General features: G+C 44.3%; 1 protein-coding gene across 1 annotated transcript in view; it reads right to left on the bottom strand.

The window, feature by feature from the left end:
* Positions 1-21,601, bottom strand: part of il1rapl1a (interleukin 1 receptor accessory protein-like 1a) — a gene marked incomplete at its 5' end in the record, with an annotated part of 151,376 nt that overhangs the window by 79,493 nt on the left and 50,282 nt on the right. Inside the window, 3 exons of the mRNA XM_083997326.1 lie at positions 9,521-9,674; positions 10,928-11,114; positions 17,065-17,350. Of these exons, the coding sequence (XP_083853452.1) occupies positions 9,521-9,674; positions 10,928-11,114; positions 17,065-17,350 (627 nt within the window). The remainder of the gene's footprint in view (positions 1-9,520; positions 9,675-10,927; positions 11,115-17,064; positions 17,351-21,601) is intronic.

The following is a 21,601-nucleotide window of genomic DNA, read 5'->3' as shown; positions in this document are numbered from 1 at the left end:
GTCTTGACAGAGATCTCTTTGTGTCTCCACTGCAGGGCTGAGGGGCACTGACTGCACTATATGTATGATTTAGAGCGCTGAGTGACAGGGAAAGGGCGAGGGTTGCGTCAACCTTATGAGGGGAGAAAAAGAGCTGGGGGTGGGGTGGGGGGTAGCCTATACAGAGAGATGGAGAGATGCAGAAAAATGGGAGTAAGAGACGGACGATGTCAGAAATTTGATGTAACTTAAACTTCTGAAATGTCGCATGGTTTATATTTTGGTTTTGTACAAAAAAACAGTATCTCTTTTTGCATATTTCATATTCTAGTTGCACACACATTTGAGCAAATGCCTAAAAGTCCATGCAAACATGACCACAGACGCCCACATGCAACTATTGAAGCCCTTCATTAATTGTGACACTCCAGTCATTTGATGATGAGTGTGTCCATTGCTGCTTTATGACTAAGATCAAAATGTGTTAATATCTCTCTATTTTCTGTCACCGTCCTCTGTGGTTGTTAATGGTCACCTTCTTATCTTTTAATTGGAGGGAGGTTTTTTTTTTAGAGTGTTCTTTTCTTAAGGACACTGTATAATAAGAGGGTTAGTTTTGGCCCCCTAATTGACCTTCAGCCTTTTCATATCCTGTCAGCGAACTGTACTGCAGCTGCAAGTGTGATTATCACAGAACTGTGAGCACATGTCCTCCATTGAGACAGCACCTACGGGAAGCCACAGTTAGGAGGTCAGGAAGGGGGAGGAGAGAAGAAGGGATGGAAAGGAAAGGGAAGGAAAGGAGAGGAGAGGAAAGGAAAGGAAAGGAGAGGAGAGGAGAGGAGAGGAGAGGAGAGGAGAGGAGAGGAGAGGAGAGGAGAGGAGAGGAGAGGAGAGGAGAGGAGAGGAGAGGAGAGGAGAGGAAAGGAAAGGAAAGGAAGGGAAAAGAAAGGAAAGGAAAAGGACAATGAAAGAAAAAGGAAAAGGAAAGGAAAAGGAAAGGAAAAGGAAAAGAAAGGAAAGGGAAATTATGTCTTAAAGAAAAAAGTCTTCTGAGAAAAGTGAGTTAAGGCAAGGCGCCAATTACCAGTGGACTGATGGTGTGTGGGAACAAGGACTGCAGAGGGATCAGAGTGACAAAGGTCATAATGCAATCAGTGTCAACATGGCATTATAACGTCCTTAGTGAACATATGAAAGGGAAGGAAGGGGGGCAAGGTGAGAGAGAAAACCACTTATCCAAGTACAAGGTTGTATCGTGAGTATCACCACCCACAAAACTTCCTTACTAGTGGTTCAAATGAAACCTCACACTGAGGTCATTAGTGCGATTGTGACTTAGGACCCCACTTGCTCACAGAGCTCAGAAGCACAGAGTTGTACACAGCTAGGCTTCAAACATCATGTGTGCCATTATCCCAGCATGAAGTTGAAATAGACCTTGTATTTTTGTGTGTGTGTGTGTGTGTGAGGGGGGGAGGGAGGGGGGGGGGGACTGGTCATAAAAATGGAGGTGAAAATTACAGCGTTACAGAAGAAAGTTTAAAATTGCATGGAAAGGTTATGGGGTTGCATATAAAGGAGAGATGCACACACACAGAGAGAAAGCATAGACTACAGTACCTACACTGTGTCAGCTGGCTTGTGTGAACACCCACCACTGTGTGCAGAAAGCAGACAGCTCTGACCCTGTTTTAAGGAACAAAATTGTACAGTAAAGTGTCACATGTGGGCTTTGAACTTCATGTGCGCCATTATCTCAGGGCACGGATCAAAAGACCAAATATTTCAGAGCGGGCACTGGACAGGGAAATTACAGCTTTACAGAAACTGCCTGACAGTGCATATTCAGGTAATAAGCTACATACTTGGAAGGAGAGAGAGAGAGAGAGAGAGAGAGAGAGAGAGAGAGAGAGAGAGAGATTCTCCCTCTCCAGAGACACAGGATTGGAAGTCAAATGATGCACTAACATGGCTGATTTGTGTCAGGAGGAGAATATATGTCAACAAAGGCTTTGTTTTTCTATTCACAAGGCAACAGTGAGTGGTGGGCTTACACCTGCAGGGGTTCAGCAGGCTTACTTGAGACGAGACAGCTTGGCAGACGCTTGGCGAGCATTTTGAAATGCTTATAAAACTAAGCTACTTTAGTTCATAACACAGAAAATAAATAAAGATGGACGCAGCATCTTTGACGTGACCTATAGGTCTCTGAGGAGTATGGTTGTAAAGCTCAAATTGAGACGTTTGAAGGAGGAAATTAACCCCCTCCTTTTGTACCAGGCATGTAAACATGTTTATTCCTACTGTGAGGTTGATCATTTTAACATGGGAGTCTATGGCGGTTCACTCACTCTTGCCAGCAGTCGAGCAGACATTCGAACAAATGCAGACACATTAGTGAAGCCATTATGAAAGATATTTAAATCATTCATTTTTATCATTTCAGTTCAAGTTCAAATTCAATCTTAAATATAATCTCACACAAAATGGATTCTAATTTTGATTCTATTCAGGGTATTTAAAGGCAAGGGGCAATGGATTACATCACTATTATGAGCTTTACAGTCCAGGATCAAAGTCACATCTGTACTGAGCTGCCGGCTTGTAGGGTTGTTTAAAAACTAGAGTGGCATGTGCAATGACACTAAGGAGCTGGACCTATCCAATGGTTGTACACGTGAATAGGATGTAGTAGTGATTTTAGCTGTGTCGGTCAATCTGACTGAGATTGAAATAAAGATTTTCCCTTTCAGCCAGTGTTTCCTGCCTCCAAACATTTGCTCCCAACACTAGAATTATTATTATTTCCCCCCTGGTTAACTACATGACGTTTTGAGATACTTCCCAGCAGTTCAACAGTGAGTCTAAAGTGCTCATGTTATCAGGAGATAGTAAAATGTAGAGTTGTGCATCATATGCATATTTATGACAAGTAATGTCAAGAGCTCTTCAGCATATTTCACTGCTACAATAAATATCTCATCTCAGCTGTGATCCAGCTTTTTAATGAAAAAGCAGCATTTCGCTGGTCTCTAAATTACAGGCATAAAGCATGTCTCTTCCAGATGTGCACTGCCAGCCAAAGAGAGAGACTAGGTATTGACCTGCACTTCAAAAGGCATCATAATGCAGTATTATAATTTTAATTTCACCGCAGCCCTATGTGACCAGATAATGATAATAACCGGAGACTGAGTGAGTGAGTGTGTGTGTGTGGAGTGGGTGCAGTGGGGGTAGGTCAGGCAAGATTAATTGTGGGGGATGTAAATTTCATTCGTCACATGCAGATTGGTGTCAATTTTAATTGAATTAAAACAATGTGAACCCTGGCCTGCTCAGAGTCTACGAGGACAGCTGGTGAATAAAGATGAAGTGAATTGGAGAACACTTGAGAGATGGGAGAAGGGGGGAGGAGGGTGGAGGTGGTGGTGGTGGAGTGAGAGGGACATGGAAAGAAAGAGAGAGAGATTAGTTAATGATGAGAGTGATAGTTGACCTTAAACTAATGAGTCATTCTGCTCCACCCTGCGATGGTAATGCTCGTTTCATGAGTAACTTGGCTGCTCATTAAATTTATAGCCTTTAAAAAATGTGGCGGCGTCCTATACTGTAGATGTGCTCACACTACACTTCCTACACTGAGCAGCAGCAGCACTGTGCTGTGCGTTCACCCTGTGTGCACCGGCCCTTTAGGAGGTGTGATTGATGTACACACGTCTTGTGCGCACACAGGTGCAATGCGTGTGTGTGCAGGTGGAAGTCAGGAAGAAATCAATTGCTGGAGTAACACTTATCTCAGGTGTGATTTTATCATCTTCTCCCCAAGGACGTGTAGCTGAGACCCTGAGTGTTTAGCGTGAACACGACGGGGCCGGCACATTGCAGGCGGCACAGGTAGCAAGTGTGCTCGCGCCAGGCTTAGGCATATAGACTCAGAGATGGAGAAGGTTTCGGTCGAGAGCAAAACCCATCTCATTTTCTCGCCCTGCGCCTCTTATCTCGCCCCACTCATTCCTCTTCTCCCTGCTCTCTTGGATAATATCAGTGCTAATCGCCGACTCTCCGTCCGTCCATCCATCTTCAGACCGACAGGCATGAGGACCAGATGGAGGAAGAGTGGATGCCACACCGTCTCCCGGCTCGCTGCGTCTTTGCCTCCGTCTTCGCTTACTGTCTCACGTCACATGGTGCCGAGATTACACCCGGGTATAGGCCAGGTAAAAGTCAAGATATTGGCATCATAAATAAACAAATAAATAAATATATATATATAAATCACACAGTCTTGCTTACACATGTGCACACATGGGCAGTAACATTTTATAAGGTTGTGAAGTGTCCGTGCTTCTGAAGGTGACCCTTTAGCCGAGGAACCGTTAAGGAACCTTTTACTGCGATGAGACGATGTCCTGGATCACCTCCCCACACCTCAGCTCCTCATTACACGCACACAAACAACAGTCTATCTCTCTCTAACACACACACACACACACACACACATGAACACACACACGCCTCACATACAGTATGCATGTTGGCCTGTCTCAAATGTAAGATCCGGCCCCAGAGAGACAAGGGCAATCAGGTTACTGTGAACCCTGATGGATGAATCTTAAGTGTTCGGCGCCTGCTGGAGAATTCATTCCAGCCCAGCGAGCAGGGAATAAAAGCAAACGCCACATGCAAACAAACCCACACACAGTCATATATTTTATTTTCGCACATATACAGTACATATTTATCCACAGTACATAAAGCGGGCTTCCCGAGCCTCTTCCCCACCCCACTACCAGAGGTTATGTAAGGCAGATGATTCCTCTCCTCCCCTTGATTTCCTCTTGCCCTCTGCATCTCCAATTCACTGTGCCAAATGGTACATTTACATTGGCCATAACCTCAATCACCATGCTCGCAGGCTATGCTGAATGTGCAGACAGACATTTCTACAATGAGGGGATGCAGACAGAGGTATAATGGGAGCAATAGATAGAAACCCACGCCCGAGGCATCCATCAAACCAAACGACTCCATTACAGTAAGTCCGACAGAGGCAAACGGTAATGTGCACTGTGATAAACACTAGGATAATAGTCTGTTTATAGTCCTGGACACACTGTTTCTGCCGAGAAACACTAGCGAAGAATACAGATAAGATACAGGAGCAGCACCTGCTCTATCTTTTTCATTCTTTCTATCTCTTTTCCTCTCTCTCTCTCCTTAGCCGTTATCAGTCACTTTCGCTCCCTTGTTCTCTTTATCCTTCTCAGCTTCCTCCATATAATATTTTCTTTCCTACACAACGCAGAGGGAGCTGCATACATCAGCTGAACGGGTCTTTTATCTGGTGTTACAGTATAGTAGCATTACCATCACACTACTGAAATGAGGCCTGAGAGAGCCATAGAAACACAATACTGTAAGAAATGATCCAGATGTACTATTAAAAAAACAAGACATATCACGCCAGACACTTGTAGGAATGCATATGTAACTTTAGGAAGATAAACACAAATGCATGCACGCACACAGATGCACGGCCCATTGCTCTACATGCATGTATCAGTTAGCCCTGGTTGGGTTTTGGTTTCAGCCGACGTGTTGCTTCTCGTGTCTCTGATAAGAGTAGACTAATCTGACCACGCTCTGTATTCCACTGAGGAACTGGGAAATAGCAAAACCTGCTGCTGCTATGAATCAATTATAAGAGTACACAAAAAGGCACTCTCTTTACAGATGGGAGGTTGAGGTGAAGGTCTACGAATGGGGGGGGGGGGGAGAAAACAAAATCTTTCCATCTGTTGATAATGGTGTTTTTATTCTCTGTACACATCCCATCGCTGAACAAGGCTCTGCCTCCTCTCGTCCACATGCTCAGACTGAGATAAGAACATTTAAATGCACCCTGACGCACACAGAAAAGAACATTAAAAAGAAAAGGGGAAAAAAGGGAGGGAGGGCTGTGGGTGGGTGGGTGTTGCTGTTTCTTTTACATTTTTATTAACCTGAGAAACATCAGTGCTTGATAAAGGTGCTCCTGCATCAGCCTGATGGGGGCGAGCCTGTGTTTATGCCCATAGTTAACCTCTATTACAAGACTGACCTCAGTTCAGGTGGTGGCTCCTCTACTGCTTCAAATGGAGGCTGTTACATGGTGCGGTAGGGTCACACACACACACACACACACACACACACACACACACACACACACACACACACACACACACACACACACACACACACACACACACACACACACACACACACACACACACACACACACACACACACACAGTTTGCGGCAATCTGGGGTCAGAGCAAAGGCCAGTTTCTATTGCGCTATATTTAAGATCAGTTAAACTTAATGACCTCCTTCATTCTCTTTGCCTATCAAATAAACTCCAACATTAGCCCTCAGTCAGATCTCAGGCGGAGTTTGGCCTTTTATGCTTGCCGTCCAGGCTTTAACAGGATGTGATAAAGTGTGGGTAATCTCACGCCCACTTGAGGGCATGATGGTGTAGGTTTATTAAAGGAAATGAGCCTATGTTGAGGGCGAGCTAATCTAATTCTAGCAGGATACTACAGCACTAAAAAGGAGGTACCCCACTGGTATGGTAATAAGGCAAAATGCAGTGGTAATAGAGCAAGCCGTATTTTTATAGCAGAGGCAGCATAACCGATGACACAGAAGTGGTGACTGAGACAGGCACATATTGAAAAGCGCTACAAGCGGTTTTCTAATAAATATGGGACACTGGGTCAGTCGCATTCAGTGGGTTTACAAGGGGGCACTGAGCGTCGTCCTCATTTTGGAAAACGTGCTCCATGAAAATTATTACATGTACTTCGAGAGGAGAAACAATTGTGGGATCCCCGCATCGACCCGCTGCGTCACAGACACAGAACACGGCTTCCTGTGTATCAAATAAATGACTTTCTCCAGTTTGATGACTTATAGACATTTCATTAGGTGAGACATGCATCAAGGTGTTTATAGAGGGTGTGTGGGTGTTTCTCTGTGGCACAATACTACACGTGTGCACACAAGCAAGACCGGAAGGCATATGAAAAAGTACGGTTGGCTTAGTCACAGGGCTGCACGAACAAAATCATATAAAATGTTATATTTCTTATTATTTCGGCAGATATTGGGATTGCAATATGCAAATGGGATTTCAGTTTGAATGAGCATTAATGCTTTTCATCCTCACAGAATAAAATCGAAAATGGTGACGTGACATTTGTTGGGTCTTGTTGTATCGAACAAAAGGCTGGGGCATCTCTCTTGTATCACAACACTGATGCTGCTAACAATGTACAACAATGTTATGACACATTTCACCTTTAACAAAAAAAAAAAAATGCAGCTCCTGCCATGTGGATATTGCACTTGGGAAAAGGAAACGTCTTTTGCTTCGTTTCTGCACATTTCCCTCCCTTTCCCACACGCTCTCCGCCCTCCTGTCTGTCTCATTAATGTTGACTGTGTATATTTATAATCCAATAAAGTTTTTATGACCACCGTCATTAAAGAACATCCAGGTCATACTGACAGGCAAAGATACACACGAGGATTTAGCCAAAGTACATACAGCAGACACAGGAAAGTCAACACGGTTTTTTTCACTTGACGAACATACTGAACTCTTTATTCCCACGACAAAGAGGTTTCACCGAGCCGCGCTGAACTTTTCTGCTGTGTTGCTCAAAGAATGAAAACATGACACACACACACACAAACATCCCGGTAAAGTAGTCCACAGAAAGGCATGTGTGTGGAGTACTTTGAGTAACTAGGATATTCTCTCAGGGAACACACACTGCTCCTGAGTTATTTACATTCTGCAGTGCTTGGAGCACCAGGAACTCTATTGATGTCTACTGTATTTGGTGGGCTGCACACAAGTATATCCCTCAAAACCTGGGCAAATACACAAACAAAGAAATAAACACAATAAAAGCATGAATAGATATTAAAAGAGATAAAAAAAGGAGCCTATGCTTCCTGTGAAATGGGTTAAATTGACTCTTTAAACTGTAGCATAGAACCCCAGACCCTATGGACCTATTGCTGGTGGCCTCTCACATGTTATATGCTAATACTCCTCTCATGCGTGTCCTTTGGAATTTCTCATTTAGGGCTCTTTACAGGGAAATGCTGAGCTCAGTAATATTCTACCTTGATGGTAATAGTGGTAGAATTAAATCTAGTGCATCTACAGTACCTCTTATACCTGTCTCACACTCACTGAGCCCCAATGAGGATGAAATGCTGATCCATCAATCACAGGATCAACCAGTCCCAAACCACACCACACCACACCACACCACACATATAGCCTCATCCGATGGTCAGCCCTGTTCTTGGTGAGGTATGTATATCTCTCTGTTTGATCTTTGTTAGATAGCAAACCGCCTTTGTAGCACACACTGCTATCACCCTCATATCACACAAGAGCAATGACCAGCCACACAAATAAACACAGCACAAGATAGTAATCAAATAGTAACACTGTTTCTCTGGGGGCGGGGGGGGGGGGGACTAAAATCACACACACACACACACACACACACAGACACAACACACAAAATCAATGTGTACATTTTTAAGCTCAACACCTCCAATCCTATATATATACTTTATATTTTTATCAATGACACGCACCAAACTACAGTATAGGCACTATATAGAGTTGTGTAATTTGTTTTCATTTATTCACCATGGCTGCTGTGTGATTATCCCAAATTGGAGGTCAGGCAACACTAATTTTGTTTGCTGCAGCATCACTGAGCACAATACATGCCACCATTTTTAGGCTTTAAATTGTATAAATGTGAGAGTTGCGGGCAGAGTTTAAGGTGACATTAAACACAGTGGAGGCCATGATAGAGACTCACTTGACAGAAACATAAGGAGACAAAATAACTGGACTTGACCTTTTCATCAACCCTGATCAGAACAGTTGACCTGGCAGAGCAGTCACTCCGATAAAGAACACGTCAAGGCCTTTATTTATGTGCTCACCTTGCAGGTGTGCGAGGCAAACACTCAGAGAGAGTGAGAGATGGATAGAAACAGAGAGAGAGAGAGAGAGAGAGAGAGAGAGAGAGAGAGAGAGAGAGAGAGAGAGAGAGAGAGCGCTAAGTGTACTGTAAATCTCCTGACCTTGGTCCTGGCTCTTTAGCTCTCTGTGTGAAGGGGTTTAGCCCATAGCCTTAAATATTTCAACACTGCTTGGTTGGCGGGAAAGTGCTGAGTTAGAAGAAGGGATGGAGGCCAGGCCACGGCGTTCTACCTCCCCCAGCAATTAACAGAGCAGCAGGACACCGCTGCAGTGCTCAGTGGTGTGTGTATATGTGTATACTGTATGTGTGTGTGTGTGTGTATCCATTACTATCCATTTCTTTCCTGCAAGTTCCTTTGACAGTTTCAACTGCTCCTGCTAAGATTTGTAGACACCTGTACCCCGACCACATATACAAAAATCTCTTGTTGATTTTAACGTTTGTTTGTTTTTTCTCCGCCTTAAGAACTTACCAGTTACTGTCAGTTCAGTCGTCCTCCTGACCACAAAACCACCAAACTGGATTTCGCAGGTATAATTCCCAATGTCATCTTCTTTTACTTCCTGGATAGACAGAATGTCTCTCTTCTGGACGATGCTGGCACGCCACTGCTTTGGACGGCACTCCTGTGCATTAGAGAAGGACGGGCGGGTCAAATTGAAAACATCAACCAAAAAGTCAAAACATATTATATCTACAACATTTCCAATAGTTTGAGTTGAACACACAGACACACACACAGACATACACACACAAAAAAATGTTTCGAACGTCATTGAGCGCTAAGATAGTGGATAAAGTGGTAGCGATGCAAAGCTTCAGCACTCTGACATATAAACTCCATAAGGTAAAATGATAAGGCTTTGCCATTATCCTACTTATCAGATCAAGATTTATTGCACTGAACTGAATATTCTCCATGCAATACTCCTGAATATCCAGGGAGGACAGAGAATGTTATTTACAGGAGTCTCTGTTGGCTAAATAAGTGTGTTTATGCTGCATCTGTGCGTGTGTATGTGTGTGTGTCTGCATGTGTGTGTGTGTATATAAGTATGCGAGGCACAATGAGTGACTCCACGACATGATCCCCTCGGTGCTCCGGTAGGGACAACGATGGCTCCGCGGATTCTATTCCACCATTGCTCCCGGCAACCTTCAAATTCAATCACTGTGGCTCCACAGTCATCCAAATAACTCTGGGTTCCAGGACTCCCAGTCATTACCCAGGCCGTAATTGAATTCTAGAAAAACCTAGAGGTCGAGCCCGGCCAGCTAATCTACTGCTGATCTGCCTGTGAATAGTCTGGCCCGAGCCCCCTCTCCTGATGCACTGTGTTGTCCGCAGGCCGTGCCTGACCTGGGAAAGGCAAGAACCCAGGTGAGGGAGGAGAGGGTGCATGCTGAATAAAGATCAGGGACGAGGAGCGGTTTGGAGGACATCCACTCAATCCTCCGGGCGACGAGTGACATTGCATAATTTTCTACTTGTACAAGTTTTGTGTTGATTATGAAAGCCATCTCTGTGGCGTGGCTGCCCTCTGCTCGCTCCTTGTTCACTTTAGATGACTCTGACAGTGGCGCACGGCAAAACATAGCTTATGTAATTCATTGTCATCATTTGCATCCATACATAATCCGCCTAAGTGATCTGGAACCAAGTTTCCAACAAGGCTTTTAAACATAATCAGCCAAGAAATTAGATGAAAACAAACCAACGAACCATTCAAGAAATTTTCTCGGTTGTATAATCACACAGACAGATGCCCTCCTTATTACTTTTTGCCTGACACATAGCAAACACAAGTAATCAAGACACACAAGGAACATCAATCATGTATTAACATTAAAGACTGTTCAGTCATAGAGACAAACCCACCTTGAACCAGGTGATGTCCGGCTCTTTGCCCGGTTCAACGTAGTCGTCTATGTCGGGACAGAGGATTTCTTTGCTCTTGCTGAGCTCGGCCTTCTCAGTCCTTCTCATGTTGGAGTTGTAGCACAGATTTGTGTCGTTTTCCGCCACAGTCAGAGACATGGACACCTTCATGCAGTATGTTGAGTTCCTGTGGGCGGAGAGCGGCAACACTTTACTTGTCTGATGGTGGGAGTTCACTGAGAGAGCAGAAATAGACTGAACTGATCTTGCATAATGGAAAGCAAAAAAGGTTTTCTTAATCATGGTCATTCACAAAAAAAACAAAAGAAACACTGATACTCCTACTACACCTGCTCTAACAAGTGGAATTTTATGTTTACTCCCTTTGATACTCTTCTAGTTATTTTTATCTGTTACCATCCCTCCCTCCTCCTCCTCCTCCTCCTCCTCCCATGTTTGTGGGGTTAGCAATAATGACGTGTTCAGCAGCTTTACCGAGTCAATGACTCACGCTCATGACCATTATTGGATTTATGGGGGGAGTCAGCTGGGCCTGGGAATGCTAATCAGAGGAGAGACAAACGCTGAGAGGGGCCTCACGACATGAAGGATGGGAAAGCTGCTTGGTCATCACAAGGAGTTGGTCCCACTGCAACCCCCCCTCCCCCTCCTGGCTTTGTCTCCCAGCAACCACGAGCACACTTCACCTCTGATGCACGCAAGCTGGCAGAGGTGAAGGATGGCCCCCCGCCTCTCTCTCTGTTATTAATGTTGTTGTAATCATCATCATTAACCACCATCAGCCACCATCATTTCAGCCCCTGTCACCACTGACACAATGCCATCCCATTGCACCTGCACCCCCCAAAAGTGAATGTGACAGCGTGTTCCCTAGACCAGTGGTTCTTAAAGTGGGGTTCGGGGACCCCCAGGGGTCCTTCAGAGGGTTCATGGGGGTCCCCAACCTTTTCTCAAAATTTGATGACTTTTTTTCCAGAAATATTACATTTTTCCCCCAAGAATTCACTCCATTGGCCCTAATTTGAATGTACATTGACTAAAAAAGTAACATTATTCAAGTATTTGTGTATTTCTGATGGGGGTCCTTGGTCTAATTAGGGGTCCTTGATGTAAAAACGTTTCAGAACCACTGCCCTAAACAACATGGAGAAGAGTATGAGGATCTCCACACAAAGTATGTTGACACCTTTGCACCTTTTTTGGTTTTTATACTGAATTTCGGAGCCCGGCTGCTGGAACCTGCTCATTCAGCCTCAAAGGACATTGGCCACTCATGTCCTGGCTTGCAGCTTATTTCACACTTTCACCTCAGTCGCATTGGTCAGGGCTCTGTCATGTCAAACTTAGAAACCCCATTTCCTTATAGATTAGTCACTTAGTCACGGGGGCCTTCGTCATGTTGATGGTCGTCTCCAAATTGTTGCTACAGAAGTGAAAGCACACTGTGATCAGATGGCGCAAAAGACAGAGTACTTGTTCTTTTTTTTTTTCCTGCCTCCAAATGTGGTTTCTTGCTGAGAGAGTGCAGTGGTTGTTGTTGTTGCTTGACAAGACCTTCGACCATGATTGTGGTTGGAGGACAAATGAGGTTATAATACACCCTCTGAGCAGCGCTATTGCTTCAGGGCAGATTGGAGGCTGCACTGAGTCACTACCTGGAAGTGACGAGGCAGGCAGGGCTAGCTGGTTAGCGTGCTAACTTCAGTAGAAGAAAAGTTATGAGGTGTGTGGGTGTTGCTTTCCGGTGCTGAAGACAGCTCTTGGCGAGTAGAGGGATAAAGTTTGATGTTGAACTCTTGATGTTTCCTCCTCGACACTGGTGAGCGAACAGCTGTCAATTCTAATCCTGCTCTGCTGTGGAGCAAAAAGCAGAACGTAGCCTACACATCGCTCTTTTAAGGTCTCGCTTAATTGGAAATGAGAGGCCTTATCCAAACCATTAAAGAGCCCTAGACTGACCTCTACCTCACGCCACAGCCTGCCTGAGATCTGACCGGGTCAGCCTGTTGGTTGGTCAAAATGGGAGGCTGTCCGTAAAGCCATATGGGCTTTCATTTCATTTCATTACATTACATTTATGGCTTGCCAGATGCTCCCATTCACTGTAAATGACAGGGTTTCATATGATCTACTCAGGTTATGGAAGCAATAAGGGAGTCACCCTCTCTCATATAAACACCTCTGACCCCCTGGGGCCATAAAACACAGATGTACACACACATACACACGTGTGCGTACGTGCACACATGCTAAAGAGACAAATGTGGCTGAGTGCAGCTGTGGAGGACTGTAAAGATAGCAATGAGGGGAGCAGAAGGAGAATAGCAACTGGGAATGAGATAAAGAAGATGCTATATACTTCTACTACACAGAAGATGACTAAAAGGGCATCTGGAAAATGCTGTAGGAAGCAAAAGTACGATGCAAGACACTGCAACAGAGTTATGCCCTCTTGGTGCTGAAATCTAACATTATCGACTCAATGCCTTCTATCCAGAGGGAACAGAGTGGGAAGATGCGGAGCTGTAGGCTTACAAAGTACATTTGGACAATATATTTAAAGAAAAAACACAACCATGCAAGCACACAATCACTGATAAAACATGTACTGTATACACACATACTGTATATACTGTACACATGTTGGCTTATTCCCCCACCAATAAACTCAAACACTTAAATCCCAACTTGCTTGTTGACATAACGGGAAGATGCTCAGACACGACCTCTCTTAGCAGCGCACCTGAGCCATTCAAGTCCTGCGGGAGCTGATCGGAGACATCTCTAATAGTTAAATATTCACAGCAGGGCAGCCCGTGGCATTGTGGGAAGGTGTCAGTGGTGCTGCCTGATTGATGGACAGCCGGGGGTCAATGCACAGTCCTGCCGCGTCTTTCACGTCTGTCACATTTGATTTGAGTATAGCTGGATATTAGTTGTGGATATTAGTCTGCGGCTCACGTCGGCTGTAATTCTCCACATGTTATTATCTCACATGTTGGATAATGTAATCATGGGAAGGGAAATACACATGGTGTCACACACTCCAGAACACAGACTCATTACTGGAATTATTATGAAATAATTTATCAGGTGAAACAGAGAGGAAATGTGCAGTGTGTGTGTGTGCGTGAAACAGACAGAAAGACCTCAGAGCTAGTGTGAGAGGAAGGACACGCCGCGAGGAGAGAGAGAGAGAGAAAGCCAAAGAAAGCACACGGAGAGATTGATGTGTAAATGAAGTCACCTTCACATGAAAACTGGCAATTAGACTTAAATTTTCAGACAGAGAAGAACGGAGATAACTGTTCACACACGTGCAGCGTGGAGAGTCACACACACACACACACACACACTTCAGTGAACTGGATGCCTCCATATCTCTCTGTGAGAAAAACATCTGGAGGGCGCCAGTGGAAAAGCTCGAACTCACCACAGAGGGATTTACCTACATTTATAGACATTACGCAACATGGCCGGGGCTACTGGAAACTATCCTGCCATACATCCAGTGCAGTCAGACCAGACGGCATTATGGGGGTTTTAGGGCAGTGGCACATTTATTTTTGGGTGTGTTGGCTTTTTGTACCCCAGCACTGTGGATTAGAAACAAAACAATCCCCATGACTTTAAAGTGCAGACTCTCAGCTTTAATTTGAGTGCTTTTACATCAAAATTTAGCTTTAAAGGAAACATATTATGCCTCTTTTTCACAAATGTCTGTGACATGCTTTGATCAAAATACCCCACAGCTCTCTTTTCATCCTCTCAAAACAGTCCTGTTCAGAAGGTCTGGTTTCAGTGCCTGTCCCTTTAAATGCAAATCAGCCACTGCTTGCCCCCATCCTGCCCTCTTTACCGGTACAGGTAGGGGTGGTATTATGCAAATTCGAAAACTGATTACATAACTGAATGTTAACTGAGGGAACATCCTGTAAAACCACATGGATTTCAACCTAGCGAACCTGCAAATTACAGATTTTTTAGTCAATTCTCACATTTTGGGGGCCAGAAGGCAAGACAAACACCCAAATATATGTTAAAGAAGCTTCAAAAGTGATATTTCCCCTCTAACTGTGATACTTAAACAGAACCACTGAAGTAAGAACTGCAGTCATTTTAGCTTCTAATGGATCATTGTGATCACTACCACCTCATGTCTCGCATGCATTCTTCACATTACATTGCGGCCAGAATATCTCTGTATCTGTACATAGCTTTGGCATGCAGTTGCATTAGGTGCAACATCATTTGAGCAGGGAAGTGGGGACCTACAGTACAAGCTAACCTGCATGTTTATTACTGTAGCCATGGTGACAAAAGCCTGGTACACCTGTGGTTGTAGAGGTGCCATTTAAACCCTTACTGGCTGCATAAGAGCCCGTGGACAAACACCATGGGACCAGTGGAAGTTGATGCGTTTTGAATTGCAGGTAATAATGATAATGACTCATTGTGCTTTTGAATTGTTAGACCCACTGAGCTGCAGTTTATTAGGTACATACTGAGTGAATCACATACCGAAACCAATCATAAAGCCTGCTATTACAACCTTTATATATCCAATTATGCTACAGAGAGGTGTGGATTCATCTTTGGCTGTGTAATGTTTGTCCATCACCAGTAATGTCAGCGGGGGTTGCTATAATGTCAGGTGTAATTTCAGATGTTTGAGGTATTGATAAATGAACGTCTGCTGCAGGTACTGTATGAAATCCGACAGGGGCGAAGAGAGGATGAAGGCATATTTTTCCTCTCTGCCTGCAGGGCATTTTCAGGGGATAGCGGTTGGGTCATACATGCTAAAATGTGTGACTCAAAAGCTTACGCCCTAACAAAAAGAGAATTGATTTCAGCACAGAGGCAAATCTCTCGCAGTGTTCTGATTAGGGTATCTGAGCGGTTTGAAATCCCCCAAGCTCAACACGAGCAGGCTGAGAAACGCAGACCTGGGGGCACTTTTTTACAACTGTAGTGCTCTACAGAATTACAGCACGCCTTGAATTTCAAACGCAACACTTGAATGGGAACACAGCCTCGTTAGAAGAAATGGTCAATAATCAAAGTCAAGCTTAATTTACAATAAGACAGCTTTAGAAAGTATTTGTGCCAGATTAGTCCTACAAAGTGCGTTAATGAAATGTATAGGCAGGGATATCGCTGCACACAAGAACACTCCCACTCCTCCCCAGGCAGACTCAGTGTATCCTGTGCACATCTCAGAGTCTTTAAAAGGCCTCTAACTGGGTTTATTAAAAAACTCTCTGAAATGAAGAGGTGCAATGAGCCGTTTATTGAGGGATGTTCTCCACTGTAAAGGTTAATAAGTTTCTGCCACATAATTATGCATCTTGTATTAGTAAGAGTCTCTCTGCAATGGTCCACTCTAGAGTGTTCTGTGTGTGTGTGTGTGTGTGTGTTTTGTTGGAGCGTCTGTTTGAGTTTCTATTCGGTTGTTACGTCTACCTTCTCCATATCACAATATGAGTGTGGAACTGTGACTGTCATCAGTTCAGATGCTCAAACAGGATAAAAATGTCACATATAAACATCTCAACAAAGCTTTTCATAATGATTCAATGAAAAAAAGTTTTAAAAAAAGTCTGATAATCACATCCGTTGAAAACAGTTTATCTTTTATCAGAATGAACAAAGTCTGTAACTGCAGCTAAATGCAATTCAACATTTTGAGAAAGGTGATCTTTTTCTTTCTTTCTTTGTGAGACAATTACTACTACACTCATATATATTCCCGTGTGTGTTTATCAAGTACAGTGCAGGAGCCGGAAAGCAATTAGCCTGGTTTAGCATAAAAGCACAAACTAAAGTTTTATGGGGTACTTTGTGCTGTAACTATTTAATCGGTTAACAGCGGGGGAGCAATAACTTCTTAAGTTCTTCTCCTCACACAGTGGCTAACAAATAACTACTACTCCTTCAACCACAAATTGCCATTTTTACATTTTTGCATATTCAGTGGTATTAGATCATGTTCATGAGGAAGTGTGAGAGGTGCAGGGAGGTGTGTTTTTGAACTTTAATTAACATTTTTTCTTCAAACTGATTTTGAATGCATCATCCTGTGCAGGTTCTGCTTTTCCCTCTACTGTACCTACCGTAACACACAGGAGTACAGGCCCACGTCCTGGAGGTCTGCCGGTCTGAACCAGATGGCGTCCTCCTCCTTGCTCATGCGCACGCCGTCGAAAGAGATGGGCTCCTCGAAGTCGCTGTGGCCCAGGCCAGAGCTGCGATACCACATGAGGCTGAGGCCCACGCTCTGCGCCTGGCTGTAGTTGGCCCGGATGTAACCATAGAACAGAGCGCACTTCAGCCGCACCGGCTCGCCCTGCAGCACCCGGTACTTCAGGTAGTCCACTGACCAGTCTGTACAGCCGTCCACTGCAGGGAAACACAGAGATAAGACACATTCAGCAACACAGGGCTGTGAGGAAAAAAATAATAAAACAATAAAATATGAATGAGGACACACTCTTCTTGTTTATTAGAAACATTCCCTAGAAGCTGTATTAGACACTATGCTCTTTATAGCATACAAGTACAGTGATGCAATGCATGAACATGGATGTTCAACCACTTTTGCTCCATATTGTATGAGCTTCATGGTATGTGAGTCTTTTGGATTGGATTGTGGTTTTTACTGTGGTGGAGTCATCTCCTCTCCACGCTGCTCACACATTCAGGGCATATGATGTGTGAGCCACCTTTGCCTCTGCAGAGACAGCTTAAGATGCTCTCCTGCAGTATACCCAGACATGCAACCACTGTGACATTTGGGAACGAACTGTAAAATATCTCCATAAATGATGTCAGGCTCCTCCAAGTGCTGAGGATGCAGCACACACTCACTGTCCAGTGTCACAGAGTGCAAGGCGAGTTCATTAACTGGGAATACGTCTCAGGCCCTTCAAACATAGCATGTACCTTGTCTGACATATAATTTTTTTCCTAAGGCACTTGTGTCTCACATTTTTATGTCCTATAACAAGCCAACTCGGCTAGCAACCATTTTATACGTACATGTAACTCTATAGCCAGGATGGACTGAGATACACTGTCAAACTATAGGTCAGTGTTCGTACTACAGTTGCTTATTTTACAGATTACATATATCTCGCAGACTGATTTTGTGAAATGTGTGTAGTACGACAAAGTGCAAAGGAGTGGAAAAAGGTGGGTGAAAGCGTGTCTGACAAATAAAACCAACACAACTGGCACAAACGCCTCGGGCGCGCTTTCTCTGCTCTGGGTTCTTTAGCGAACAGCCTTTCGCTCAGTTCCCAAGCTACTGGAAGTTAACCCATGGCCGGCGATCAGTCTCTGACTAATTAACTACCATTTGTTTATCCAGCAGGTGTATATTAGAGAGTACATGTGGGTGCATGCGTAACCAGAGAGCTTGAAAGAGAGAGAGAGAGAGAAGTGGTGATGGTGTGGTGAGATAAAGTAATAAGAGCCCTGCTGTGTGTCAGTCTGTGAGTGATACAGAGCCTCATGGGGACAGCTATGCTTGTAATTAATACTCTTAATTACCAGGGAAGTAATGTGTGTCTTTCACTGTGTGTGTGTGTGTGTGTGGTTTCATGAGTGTGCATTCCCTATACGAATGGCTGTGTGCCTAATTATATCTGTTAATTACCAGTAGGCTTATCCACAAATATGTGTGCGTGCCTACATATGAATGTGAAAGAAACACAAAGCATGTGCATGTGTGTATGTGTGTGTGTGTGTGTTGAGAGGAGAGCGGTGGTTTGGGGCGAAACGTGTGAAACCCTGTCTAATTATCACTCCTAATAATGAGAGCCGAGCCCCCATTAGATGCAACCCGGCACATGCACGCTCATGTGTTCACGTGCACTTGACTTCACGGCTTTAAACTTGATGGATCATTTGCTGAGAATCTCACAGATGAACACTGTTGACAGTTCCAGTGCTGCAGATGAGCCTTTGTGTTTTTTTTTTTGAAAATACGAAAAAATAAAAACATTTTCAATCATTATTTTTAGAAAAAAAAAAACACAATCCACTTGCACTTTGTGCATCCGTCCTGTTTGAACATTTAAGCGCTGAATAAGAGATAATGATCAGGAAACAATAAAGCAGAGAAAATGACTTCTTCTCAAACATTAGGATGAATTTCCACTGAAGGCAGCAGGTAACTCCTCTGCCCTCTCTGCATATCAATCAGCTAATCAGCAGGGACAGTGGAGACTTCATTCAGCCTTTTCTTTATTCACCCTCTACACCTCTAATGGATGTGACCTCTGCCTCTCTCCCGCTCGCACTCCATTTCTACTCCTCTCTGCCACAACAAAAACTATTTATTCTAATGAGGTTGTATCCTCATTCGTGATGAAAAAACATTTTTCAATGGAAGACCGTCCTCCCGTATAGAAAACAGAGAAAGAGAGAGCGTTTAGGTCGCCTGTGCGATCGGCTCATTACAACTTTGTTGAGTGACCTCTAGAGGCTGTAGTAATGACGACGGAGGACGAGGAGGCGTTTATTTTTTTTTGTGCAACCCCGACCACAACAACTGTGCCAGTTCCACAGGTTTAACCATGTTTTTGTTATTGTTACAGTGGTGATGGAGGTCCTGTCCTCCAAGGTTGTATGGACAAGGGACCTGCAGTATAAGCTTGTATTTAAGTTGAAAGACTGTGCTGTCTGAGAAAGAAACTCCACATACACAAGGCTTTCATTCCTAACAGACCTCCCCACTGGGGGTTATCTAATACGGTGGCCTTTTGTGGGGGCGGGAGGGGAACCATATTTACGTCTGAAACTTAAAATGGTTTTATCAACTCAATTAGAGGCTGACATTTCCCTCATCCCCACGCTGGGCCGGAAAATCAATGCTTCCCGCTGGAGGAATACTGCAGTCCCCACCTCTCACTCTCCCTGCTGACAACAGATTCACATCTACACACACACACACGCTGACACAAACACACAGGATATCTTTCTCTTCCTTGCTGAACCTCTGGGACATCACACCTTTGTAGCGATTTTGGTCAGCCACTCTAAGACAAGTCCACAGTGTAAAGGATGTTTTCCATATGGATACATCCCCACATGGCTGTCAGAGCGGAGGAAGCTGACCTCTGCTCCACTGGATCTCACTGCAGCAACTGTAAGCTGCTGCACTCCTCCACCGGCCGCCACCGCCGCTGCTGCTGATGCCCTAACACGGCTCTGAATCACATGACGTGTAGGGCATATGTATGGCTGGAGCAAGGAAGCAACAAGGAGAGAATGTCAAGCTATGGGATATGTGTGTGTGTGTGTGTGTGTGTGCGTCTCAGAAACCTTATTACTTTCTGCATCGCGGCAGACCTGTCCGTCTTAGTGTGACACTAAAGCAAGGCAATAAATACAGACCCCTGAGCTAGAATAAATTTACCCACATTCTTGCATAAACACCCATGGAATCGCACAAACAAGCAAATGCACACTTGCAACAATCCAATACACAGAAAGAAAGAGAGAGAGAGAGAAAGAAAGAAAGAGAGGGAGTGGGCTTCTGCTTTTGTTTCCCGCATAATCAAATTCCCATTATCCTTTCACAACAGTATATCACTCCAGTGTGCCTTGTTCTCCTACTTACACGTCTCTCACTTGCTCTCATGACGCGCTCAGTGCTTCGGCCTCTCCTCTCTCATCACTACCTGCTCTCCTAATGAAGTGTAATTATCAGATGTTGGGTGGGCGGCGGGGTTCTCACAGGCCACGAAGACATTCAGTGATCTATATGTGGGGAAGGACTCTTAATAACTTTCCGTCTCTCTCTCTCCTCCTTAGTTTACACCCACTCTGCATACGTGACTCCATCATTATCTCCCTATCCAGCAGACTTCATCCCTCTAACTTGGCTTGGTTGATGATTTTCCTCCTCCGTGGCCTATTTTGTGGTTTCTAACTGATTTCTGGAACAATGCGGTTCATTATACTGTGGAATTTACTTTTACTTTCATGTGAAGCAAATGATTACCTTACAGTACAGAAGAAACATCTTGAATAACCGGTAACGCCACAGGCAAAAAAATTACCAACAATGTCCACTAAGGAATTTCTATGTATTTGTGGGCATAGGCTAATTACACACTATAGATCTCCATGATTTCCTGGCCCCACAAGTGCAGATACGGTGGCTACGAGCCGTAAGGACCACTCAAGGTAATCTCGCTAAATCTATAGTATATGGTCGGCTGCATTAGTAAGCCCTATAATCAACACCTTTCTTCTGGTCAATTACATATCACTCTCCTGTGTTGCACACTTGAGTCCTCTGCAAAGAGATACCACGTGACAGCTGGATGCACACAACAGCACATGTGCAACAAAACATTCCTGCATTGGTCTTCACAACTGGCTCAGGTATACCGACTTCTCTGCTGGGGCTGGTTACCTTTCAATCTCAGTCTATAACGACTCTCTGTTTCAAGGCTCAAGAAAAATTAATCAAAGATCAACGCTGTAAATCACAACCCGAGTCGCATCCTGCAGCGACAGGGTCCCGGCTTGTCTCTGGAAATCATCACTGGCTGTGTGGTTTTTAGGCCAACAGTTCCACCGCGTGTCCCCGTCTGCATCCTGACTCTAAATCTTTGTTGTGAGGCTGAGGTTTGTTGG

The sequence above is a fragment of the Trachurus trachurus genome, assembly GCF_905171665.1.
Source record: "Trachurus trachurus genome assembly, chromosome: 21".
NCBI lineage: Eukaryota > Metazoa > Chordata > Actinopteri > Carangiformes > Carangidae > Trachurus > Trachurus trachurus.
The sequence above is the reverse complement of the archived record's forward strand: the minus strand, read 5'-3'. Positions and strand labels throughout refer to the sequence as shown.